This window comes from Herpailurus yagouaroundi, unplaced genomic scaffold (assembly GCF_014898765.1).
Source record: "Herpailurus yagouaroundi ecotype Mexico unplaced genomic scaffold, PumYag 141, whole genome shotgun sequence".
Lineage (NCBI taxonomy): Eukaryota > Metazoa > Chordata > Mammalia > Carnivora > Felidae > Herpailurus > Herpailurus yagouaroundi.
Window position 1 is genome coordinate 73390516 of NW_024412396.1, and position 11716 is coordinate 73402231.

Consider the following 11716-nt stretch of genomic DNA (forward strand, 5'->3'; position numbering starts at 1 on the left):
CGACTGAGCCACCCAGGCGCCCCGGTTCAACTATTTTAAAAAGCAGGTAGCTGAGGGGCACCTGGCTGGCTCAGTGAGAGAGCATGCAATCTTGACCTTGGAGTTGGAAGTTCGAGCCCCACATTGGGTGTAGAGATTACATTTATTTATTTATTTATTTATTTATTTATTTATTTATTTAAACACATTTAAAAAAAAAATCTAAGTTTATTGATTTATTTTGGGAGAGACAGAGACAGTTGGGGAGGGGGAGAGAGAGGAGAGAGAAAAATCCCAAGTAGGCCCTGCACTGTCACGTGGAGCCCAATGCGGGGCTCGAACTCACCAACCGTGAGATCATGACCTGAGCCCAAACCAAGAGTTGGATGCTTAACCAACTGAGCCACCCAGGCACCCAAGATAACTTTAAAAATAAAAATAAAACCTTAAAAAAAAAGCAGATAGCTGATTTATCCTTTTTTTCTTTCTTCACTCTGATTTGTTAGTTATTTTTACACCTGGAATTAAAAAAAAACACACACGGTGTTGCTTTTTGGACTACATTTCAAGCCCTAGAACGTCACTGGTCAAGTGTTGAAGCCTTAAAGAACTTCCGTAAGAAGCTAACGTATGTTCCGAGCAGACAGATACATTTGGCAGACAATACGCTCAGCTTGCTGGCTTTGCAATAACATCATGGAATCTTTGTTCAGAGTTTGATGGTGCTATTAATATACTGTGACTCACTAAGAGCTCTGCCTCCTGGAATGTTCCTCCCGGGGAGGTGAAGCCATGTTCCTTCCTATAGAAGAATAATCTGTAATCACACTTTCAAAGGTTTGAGTAGATCTGGAAGGCTTGGAAAAGGGAACAAAAAGCCTCCCGAGTTGTACAGAATTAGTTACACAAGTTGCCGTCGACACAGAAAGGGGGAAATAGCCGTTAAATCTACCGGTTATTCATTCACTCCACAAGTATGTATCAGGTGCGCCAGGCTGGCGGCGGGCACACGGGGCCCGTGCCTTCCTTCGTGGGCAGATGGGGCCGTGGAAAGGCGAGACCATCAACGAAGCCTTGAGGGACACTGGGGACAAACGCCGGAGAGGAAGGGAGAGCGTGGCAGGGGCTTTTGTGAAGGAGGCCACCTGCCTGGTGCAGAGGGGCACGAAGACCGTCCCGGGTGAAGGGGCGCGTGGAGGCCTCTAGAGGGAGCAGCCGGCAGTTTTGAGTTGCCCACCGCTGTTCTGGGGACAGTCCTACCACGGGAGGCCAGAGGCCTGTGTCCCAGCCTCCCTTGCCCCTGGGACAAGCCACGTAACGAGCCTCAGCCAGTCACACGCTTTGAATGGGCTCTTTGACCGGAGCGGCCGGGGTGGGAAGAAGCCGGGGTCTGTCGACAGTGTGTGTTAAAAACATTTGCCATTTTGACCATTAAAAAAAAATGTTTTTAATGTTTATTTATTGGAGACAGAGAGAGACAGAGCATGAGCGGGGGAGGAGCAGAGAGAGAAGCAGGCTCCAGGCTCTGAGCCATCAGCACAGAACCTGACGCGGGGCTTGAACCCTCGAACCATGAAATCATGACCTGCGCTGAAGTCAAGAGCTGGACGTTTAACCAAGTAAGCCACCCAGGCGACCCCAAAATGACAGCTTTATTGAGATCCAATTCACATACTGTACAATTCATCCATTTGAAGCGTGTACTTCAGGGTCACCTGGGTGGCTTGGTCGGTTGAACGTCCAACTTCAGCTCAGGTCATGATCTCACGGTTTTTGAATTCGAGCCCCGCATCAGACTCTGTGCTGTCACTTCAGAGCACGCTTCGGATCCTCTGTCCCCAGCTCCTCCCCAGTTCGTGCTCTCTCTCTCTCTCTCAAAAATAAACATTAAAAAAAAAAAAGTGTATGCTTCAGTGATTTTTGAGTATAATCAGTTATTCAACTGTCACTGTAATCAATGTAAAAATTTTTTAACGTGTATTTATTATTGAGAGACAGACACACAGCATGAGCAGGGGAGGGGCACAGAGAGGGGGAGACTCAGAATCTGAAGCAGGCTCCAGGCTCCGAGCTGTCAGCACAGAGCCCGACGTAGGGCTTGAACCCACGAACCGCGAGATCATGACCTGAACCGAAGTCGGTCGCCCAACCAACTGAGCCACCCAGGTGCCCCACTGAAATCAATTTTAGAACACTTGGAGCGCCTCAGAAAGAAACTCTATAGTCCTCAGCCACCCTCCCCTGCAGCTCCAGCCCATGCACCCATGCACCTTCTTTCTGCCCCCATGCATTTGCCTGTTCTGGAAATTTCGTGTCAGTGGGATCCTACAATAAACATGTGGCCTTTTGTGACTGGCTTCTTTCACTTAGCATGTTGTCAGCTTCCATCCATGTTGTGGTATGGATCAGCACTTCATACATACCTTTTTATGACAATAATACGATATCTGGAATGATTTTCCATTGTATGGATCACACTTGGTTTATCTGTTCCTGTGTCGATGGGCATTTAGTTTGTTTCCACCTTTTAGCTGTTCTAAGGCTACGAAAACGTGCGTGGACATTTTCGCGAACATTTTCATTTCTCCTGGGCGGACACCCAGTGGGGAATTGTTGGATCCAACGGCAAGTCTCTGTTTAACTTCTCGAGGAAACTGCCAGACTGTTTTCCAGAGCAGCGCCGTTTCACATTCCCAGCGGCGGTGCAGGAAGGCCCCGATTTCTCCACATCGTCACCAACACTTGTTACCCTCTCTTTCTCTGCTTGTGCACGTGTCTAAGAAACCCCCAAATCCGGGGCGCCTGGGTGGCTCAGTCAGCGAGGCACCCAACTCAATTTCAGCTCAGGTCACGATCTCACGATCGGTGGGACTGAGCCCCTCATTGGGCTCTGCGCTGACAGCATGGAGCCTGCTTGGGATTCTCTCTCCCTCTCTCTGCCCCTCCCCTGCTCATGCTCGCTCTCTCTCTCAAAATAAATAAACATGAAAAAAAAAAAAAAGGAAATCCCAGAATAAAAAGAAAAAATAGAAGAAATTGGAAACTGAGTGTGTGTGTGTAAACTGAAGTGCTCTGCCTGGTTTATTAGCAAACACTTGACTGCCACACGCTGTCATGCGTATTTGGGGCAGATAGTGAACAAAACAGAGAAAGGTCGCTAATTCAAACTCAGGACAGCCTGAGCTGGCTCTCACTGAACCGCCATCTTTGGAGGACTTGCCTCCCTGTCCTCGGTCCTCAGGGATGACCGAGGGGCAGTCGGCGTGCTCTCACTCTCGTGCTGTCCCCCCAGGTGGCCCCGCGCGCCTGCCCCCTGGCACCTCTTCCCCTGCGGGCGGGACGGGGTGGGCTTGCATGGAGTAAGGGGCCACTGGGATGAAGACCAGGCAACCACAAGGGACAAGATGGCGTAACTGCCTTACCACTTCCTGGTATTCAGGCCACTCCTCGAGGGGTGGGCCCAGGCCCTGCATTTTGAAGAGGCCGCCCAAGGGCTACTGCCTTCCCACCAGGTCAGTTGTCAGCCAGAGTCTCCGTCTGATCCCGGCCTGAGGCCATGGCTGATGGCTGGCGTCCAAGGCCCACAGTCACTCACTTTTTCACCCTCCAGCTTCCTCGTCTCTAGGACTGTGTGTGAGTCCCTTCCCCAGACCGAGTGTCCAGCTTTATGTCAGCGGTCACCCCCTTCTAGGAGCTTCTGCAGGACCTCTCCCACCACAGAGCCCCTCCTTGCTGTGCTGGTACCTCAGCTGGAGACGCCGTGGCCTTCACGGTGGCCGCCATAGGTCAGCTGGCCTTCTGCAAAGGACGCCGTTTTCGTGTGTGGCCCACCGAGCCATGCTGGGCTAGTTCTTAGTGGGGACTCAATACAAACTTGATGAATGTGTGCCTGCTAGGAATTCCTAACAACTGAGAAGACCGAGAGAGGATGAGGGCAAAGCAGTGTAAGAAAACTTCCCAGAGGGCATGAGGCTTCGGTCAGGCTGGGGCTCGATTACAGCCCCCAGCAGCGTGGGGTAGAAGGGAGCCTGAGCGAGGCAACCTCGTAGGACTGGCAGGAAAGGCCCTGAGAGTCCTTTCCAGTACAAGCCGTGTCACTGAGCACTTGTTCACCAGGCACCTGTTGAGCCCACTACCTAGAAAGTGCCACGGGTTTCTTTCAGGCAGTTTTTTCTTTTTTTAAATGTGTATTTACTTTTGAGAGACAGAACATGAGCTGGAGAGGGGCAGAGAGAGAGGGCGACAGATTCCAAAGCAGGCTTTAGGCTCTGAGCTGTCAGCACAGAGCCCCACGCAGGGCTCGAACCCACCAACCGTGATAACATGACCTGAGCCGAAGTCAGAAGCTTAACCTACTGAGCCACCCAGGCGCCCCCAGGCATTATTATTTCTAATTTACAAATGAGTTCAGAGGTGTGGGAGGCCCAGTGACTTGCTTAAGGTCACTTTTGAACACCATGAGACTGCCTTCCATACTTGTTTTCATTTGCTATTTAAATAAAACACACCGTTAAAATTCACCCATTTTCAACTCAATGGACTAAAAAAAAAAAAAATTTTTTTAAGTTTATTTTTGAGAGAGAGACAGAGCACAAGCAGGGGAGGGACAGAGAGGGAGACACAGAATCTGAAGCAGGCTCCAGGCTCTGAGCTGTCAGCACAGAGCCCAACGCGGGGCTCAAACCCATGGACCGTGAGATCACGACCTGAGGGGAAGTTGGATGCTTAACTGAGCCACCCAGGCGCCCCTCAGATCGATGGATTTTAATATAGTCATGCAGTCATCACCTCATCAGGTTTCTGGACTTCCAGTGCTCCCCCAAAGTCCCCTCTTGCCCCTCTGTAGTAAACCCCCACCAGGACTCTGGCCCTAGGCACCCTGCTGACCCACCTCCTGCCTTTTCTAGAACTTTGTGAAAAAGAATCAGACCATGTAGTTTTGTCTGGCTTCTTTCACGTAGGACACTTCTAGCAAGGCACCCCATCTTACTATTGTTTTCCAACACCGAACGTTCCCTCTCTCCGCTCTGCAGTGTTTGGTGGGCAAGTCTTGCAAAACCTTTGTAAAATTTGTTTAGCTTGTTACTGAGTCTTTCAAGAGTTAACAACGGCTTGACGCTAAGTTCAACGGATTTTTGTGTGTTGATCTCCTATCTTAGGGTTTTGCTTAAATTCACATATGGTTCCGGTTCCGTTCTTGTAGCGTCCTTGCTGGTTGTGCATCAGACAACCATGTAACCTGGGAAAAGCCTTCACCTTTCCTCAGATGGGACCAGTTCCGGAAGGTGTGAAGCAACACTGGATTTTGAGGCCACCTCTGCATCTCCTCCACCATGTGGAGCACCCATCTTCTGGGGGGGGGGGGTGCCACATGGCGTCACTGGGTGATGGTTCTAGACACAGCACACACCTGCCTTGAGCGCTTTCTCAGTGACCCAGGGAGGAGGCGTTCAGTTGGATCACTTACACGCAGGTTCCCCGTTTGTGGATTCTCTCAAACACCTCTTCCTGCAGGCTTCAGCTTTCTTACCAGACTAGGGAGGAACTTGCCCTTCAAGGCCTCCTACCGGCCACTTCCGCTCCCTCCTAACTGGGAACATCTTCCCCTAAATGCAGAACAGCCAAACAACTTTGGGCTTTGGGGATCAACCTGGACTCAGATACTGACCCCTCCATGTAAGCAACTCCCGTTTGCAGGAGGAGAGGAAGCTCTACCTCAGGGGATTTTAAGGATTGAACGTGACTTCCGTTCACCTGGCACTTAGCAGCCGTCCTTCCACTGCCCCACGTTCTCTCCCAGCCCATCCCCCTCGATTCTACTTCACGGTCACGGTCTGCAGGTGATCTTCGCCCCCAAATCCCGTGTGGACCCACTACCACCCATGTGCCAAAACCAAAACCACTCAGTTTTAGGACCGGAAGGCTGATTTGGTCCCTGCCGCTCCCAGCGGGGAACCCCACCGACCCGGCCGGTTCTCCCCACCCCGGCTGCTGCTGCTCACAGGGGTCAGAGACCACCCTCCACGCACCTCGCCGGAGGCTCAGTGAAGAGCCAGAGAATAAGCGGATTTCAGATGGGATGGAATTAGAGTTGCTAAAGAACGCGGGAGACACAAGGCTGAGGTATTAAGGAGCTATATTTAGGGCATAAGGCAGGTCTTACAAACACTACAGAAGAGCCGTTTGGACGTAAAAATCCAAGGAGAAAGGAGTCATTAGGAAATGTAACACAGGACACAGAACGCATGTTGTGTGACGGTCCCTTCTCTTCCGCGTGGTTCCAGAATATGCCCCTGACCCCAGAGCCGCCACCTGAGCGCGCACTGGGAAGGTCACAGACGACTTCAGGCCGGCAACGTCAACCACCGCCCTCCGTCTCCCAGCAGGCAGCATGTGTGCACCCCAATTTTTTACAACCCGGGGCCGCCCTGTATTTTGGAACCCCACTTCCCCACACAAAACATTTTCGCAGAGCTTTTTTTAAATTTGTCTGTATTTGTTACAACCTTTTAAAGCAGAATGTGTCTCGAGCACTACATTTCCACTCACGAAACTTGTGGAGTTACTTCCCCAACAGCTTTACAACGCGCCTAAGCAGCCTTCGAATTTCGCTACTCTAAACAACGCTCTTCTCTTTGGAAAACGAGCCCTATAGTTACTCCCATCAAGTTGGTTCGGTTTAACACACTAGTTTCTAGAGGCCTGGTACATGCAGCAAATAACTACAGGGGACAGAAGATTTGAAAAGTAAATCCTAGAAGGTGAAAGTTGTTTCAACCGAGATTTTTCTTTTAAACACCAAGGTATAGCTCAGAACACTTCAGTGACAGACGAGTTTGGTCTTACTAGGGAATCCACTTGTCGTGAACACTTCAGACCACGCGGTTCACGGGAGGTTACGTACACCTTGCGACAAATGTTACCTTGTCCTGGAAGAGCAGCCAGCGTGGCACTAAAAAAAAACAACAAAACCCAAAAAAACAAAAAAACAACTAGCCGGGCTTTAGTTTCTACGCATCACAGTATCACACTCGAACAGAAAGAAATCTTATCTTCCCCGTAAGTAGCTCTCGTCATGCCTTACAGATTTTTAAAACGTTAACAAAAATAAAGAAAAACATCCTTGAAAATAGATCGTTGGAGGGAACAGGATAAAGCATCGAGTACATATATAAGGAATCCTCGGGGCGGCGCTCAGTCGACTTCTTCCATGCGCGACGTGTCGTCGTCGCCTTCCAGGGGTGGCATCTCCTCCGTCACCGCAGCACTGCTGTCGTCGGCGGTGGGGTCATCTTCGTCGATACCTTTTCGGAAAGGAAACCCTCAGGTTACACGGTCCTGAACCAGCGCCTGGCGTCAGCCCGGCGCCACTCTCAGGGGGGGCTCTTGCGAGATGACCTCTTCGTCAGGGGACCCTAAGGGGTTTCTCACACAGGGTGCCTGGCAAAGCTTACCCAGACCAAGTTTGATCATCCTGTAGATCCGGTTAGCGTGTGTCTGTGGGTCTTCCAGACTGAAGCCAGAGGACAGGAGCGCGGTTTCGTAGAGCAGGATGACCAGGTCTTTCACGGACTTGTCGTTCTTGTCCGCCTCTGCCTTCTGCCGCAAGGTCTCGATGATGGAGTGGTCGGGGTTGATCTCCAGGTGCTTCTTCGCTGCCATGTAGCCCATGGTGGAGTTGTCCCTTAGGGCCTGGGCCTTCATGATCCTCTCCATGTTCGCCGTCCAGCCGTACGTGCTCGTGACAATGCAGCACGGGGAGGTCACCAGTCGGTTTGACACAACCACCTGCAATGAAAACGCGAAGTGAGGACTGGGTCTAGAAAAGTCCCTCTACCACAGCTTTATCGTAAAACGGACGGAGGGACTCCCGCTACTGTATTCACAAAATGCGAAATACCACACGCAGACCCAAGTACCCACAACCCTCTTCCTGCACATCCTGACACCTTTTAGCTCCTTCAAGACGGTAGAGGGCCTTCCTGCTCATTTAACGGGCCTAATTTTCCGCTTGTGTCATACTGTAAAAGCCGAGAACTTGGGAGAAAGGGGCTGTATGTTCGGACAACCTGAAAAACACCCACGGGCCCTTCAAGACGACGCCCACAATTAGGAAACCCAAGTGGAAGGAAACCACGTTCACCCACCTTTTCCACTTTTTTCTCCAAGATGTCCTTCATGATCTTGCACAGGTTTTCAAACTTTGTCTTCTTCTCCTCCTGTTTCTTTTTCTCTTCTTCATCTTCTGGAAGTTCCAAGCCCTCTTTGGTGACGGACACTAAAGTCTTCCCCTCAAATTCCTTCAGCTGTTGGACACAGTACTCATCGATCGGCTCGATCATATAGATCACCTCTAGACCGTGCTTCCGAAGACGCTCCACAAAGGCCGAGTTCGCCACCTGGTCCTTGGTCTCCCCTGGGGCATCAGTAGAAAGTTACACCTTCGCTTAACAGGAAGCGGTGTCGCTTCCTCTGGACTTTTCCCAGTCTCGTCAGCTCGAACCACAGATGCGCCCACAGACGTGGCGCACGTGGTCTGGCCGCGTTTAGTACCCAGGAGTTGACACGGGACCCCACGTGCCTAGGGAACACACCCACGGTCGCCAGGCGGCGCCCGGAACGAGGCCACGACGGCACGCCGCTCGCTCACCTGTGATGTAGTAGATGTGCTTCTGGTTCTCCTTCATCCTGGTGCAATAGTCCTTGAGAGACACCATCTCGTCACCAGAGGCAGACGTGTAGTAGCGCAACAGCTCCGACAGCTTCTTCCGGTTCTGGGAGTCCTCGTGGATTCCGAGCTGAAAGACAACGTTCGCATCAAGTCTCCTCCGCGTCAAAAAAGTCACCGAGAGGGGCGCCTGGGTGGCGCGGTCGGTTGGGCGTCCGACTTCAGCCAGGTCACGATCTCGCGGTCCGGGAGTTCGAGCCCTGCGTCAGGCTCTGGGCTGATGGCTCAGAGCCTGGAGCCTGTTTCCGATTCTGTGTCTCCCTCTCTCTCTCTGCCCCTCCCCTGTTCATGCTCTGTCTCTCTCTGTCCCAAAAATAAATAAACGTTGAAAAAAAAAAAAAAAAGTCACCGAGAACCAGAGAAGCCGGTTTGATTACCCCTGGGAAGGATCAGGCTCTTTCCACGAACCTTAATATTCTTAGAGAACTGCTCGTAAAACTTCTTGTAGTTCTCTTTGTCTTCGGCCAGTTCGGTGAAGAGTTCTAAGCACTTTTTGACCAAATTCTTGCGGATAACTTTTAAGATCTTGCTCTGCTGCAACATCTCCCGGGAAATGTTCAGGGGAAGATCCTCGGAGTCCACCACGCCTCTAATGAAATCTGGGAAAAAATAAAGTCGTCCCCGGGACAAAATCAACCAACTCCTACACCCCAAAAACCGAAGGGGATTTCCTGCCCCACAGGCCCGAACCAACGCCCCGGAGCGGAGAGGTCCCCACGCTCGGACTTCACACCCGATCGTCCTTGGTACTCACTCAGGTATTCCGGGATCAGCTCCTCGCAGTTATCCATGATGAAAACTCTGCGCACGTACAGCTTGATGTTGTTCTTTTTCTTCCTGTTTTCAAACAGGTCAAAGGGAGCACGTCTTGGGACAAAAAGCAGGGCTCTGAATTCCAACTGTCCTTCGACCGAAAAATGCTGTAATAAACACACGCCAAACCATCAAGCAATGACACAAGCGACTTTGACTTCAACTAGAACTCTCGCGGCGACAACCGACAGCACTTCTAGGGAGAGGTCAAGGGCTGGGATGGCCAAGTGCTCAGCTACGACCCTCGATTTGACAGGCTCCGACAAGCCACCTGCAGAAGCAGACCAGCTCTGAAGCACTTTGACACTCACCTTCACTGCCAAGTGATCCTCCCAGTCGTTGGTCAAGCTCTTGTAAAATTCCCCGTACTCTTCGTTAGTAATGTCGTCAGGGTTTCTGGTCCAAATAGGTTTGGTCTTGTTCAGTTCTTCTTGATCGATGTACTTCTCCTTGATCTTCTTCTTCTTCTTCTTGTCTCCGTCCTTCTTTTCTTCCTCCTCCTCGTCGGAACCAACATCTTCTATTTCAGGCTTGTCATCGGACTCCTTCTCTTCCTTTCCTTTTTCTTCCTCTTTCTCTTCCTTTTCTTCAGCCTCATCATCACTGACCTCTTTATCCCGCTCCTTCTCCACCTTCAAAAGAACATGGGAGATCACGTCACCTTTTGCATTCTGAAACTAAATGGAGCGTATGCGCTTATAACCAAAGCCCAAGTTAATCAGCCACGCTCAAAGGTTTGGTCAAATAACCAGAAAACCACTCAGTAACGTTTAAGGCGTCTACCTAAACAATCCTGGGTACCTTAATAGTACAACAGAACTTCAGACTGGCCGGGTCAACACAAGTTTGGATTTTTCCCTCAGTAGTAGATTCAAGAACCACCTTAGTTTGTTAGCTTTACATAAAAAACAAGGACACTCACAAAGAGAGTGATAGGATAGCCGATAAACTGGGAGTGTTTCTTCACAATCTCCTTTATTCTTCTTTCCTCCAGGTATTCCGTTTGGTCTTCTTTCAGATGCAAGATAACCTTTGTTCCTCGACCCATAGGTTCACCTGTAAAGGAAGGAAAAAAGTGGACTCCACCTCAATCTGAATGGGCAAACCGAAGTGTTGGGGGGGGGGAAAATCACAATTCAGCTCCCAATGCCATCCACACCCAACAGCTTCTGAGCACGTTTAGGAAAGGGGGTTAACACTGCTGTGGATGAAAGGCGTCCCATGGGAGTTTAACTGCCTTGCCCCAGCAACATCAGTAACCAGATCCCTACCATCGCACCATCATGTGCTTACCAGGCATGCTCCCAAAGAAGCCAACGAATTTTCACCAATTCCACAGCATCTTCAAGGGCCCCCTTCCTACAGCACCCGACCCTCCCCGACGTGACCGAGTAAATCATTCCACCGGGTGCCTACCTGTATCAGTCCTGACTGTGAACGACCCTCCTGCAGAAGACTCCCAGGCGTACTGCTCATCATCGTTATGCTTGGTGATCACCGTCACTTTCTCGGCAACCAAATAGGCAGAATAGAACCCGACACCAAACTGGCCGATCATAGAAATATCCGCGCCAGCCTGCAAAGCTTCCATGAACGCTTTGGTCCCAGACTTGGCGATAGTACCGAGATTATTGATCAAATCGGCCTTGGTCATGCCAATCCCGGTATCCACAATAGTGAGGGTTCGATCTTGCTTGTTTGGAATGAGATTAATGTGCAGCTCTTTCCCGGAATCTAACTTGCTGGGATCAGTCAAGCTCTCGTATCTGATTTTGTCCAGGGCCTATCGGAGAAACACATGCCGGTGAGCACAGAGCTCCCGGAGGGTGGGACGCACACAGGGGGACCGCGACCCCGCTCCCCAAGCCGACACTCACATCGGATGAGTTGGAAATCAGCTCGCGCAGGAAAATCTCTTTATTCGAGTAGAAAGTGTTGATGATCAGGGACATCAACTGGGCGATCTCCGCCTGGAAGGCGAACGTCTCCACCTCCTCCTCCTCCATCGGCTGGTCTTGGGTCTGGGTTTCCTCTGGCATCTGCAGAGGCCGCGGGGCCGGTTACGCGGCGCCACAGGCCTCCGGGAGGCCCGGCCCGCCGACAAAGGATGACCTCATTTCCAGCTGCGACGCCGAGGCCCGCGCGCACGCCGCCAACGGGCGCCGCAGGCCCGCGGGGACCCCCGCCCGGAGCCGG

The 11716-nt window shown here is 51.2% G+C and overlaps 1 protein-coding gene across 1 annotated transcript; it reads right to left on the minus strand.

Moving 5' to 3' along the window:
• Window positions 1-6098: 6098 nt before the first annotated feature.
• On the minus strand, window positions 6099-11590 carry HSP90AA1 (heat shock protein 90 alpha family class A member 1). The gene is made up of 10 exons (XM_040478255.1): window positions 11398-11590; window positions 10937-11303; window positions 10443-10576; window positions 9832-10152; window positions 9462-9627; window positions 9116-9306; window positions 8630-8777; window positions 8127-8395; window positions 7434-7767; window positions 6099-7283 (listed from the first exon to the last, which is right to left on the minus strand). The coding sequence occupies exons 1-10, from the start codon at window positions 11557-11559 to the stop codon at window positions 7174-7176; spliced, it is 2202 nt and encodes a 733-aa protein (XP_040334189.1). The 5' UTR covers window positions 11560-11590; the 3' UTR covers window positions 6099-7173.
• Between the last annotated feature and the right edge of the window lie 126 nt (window positions 11591-11716).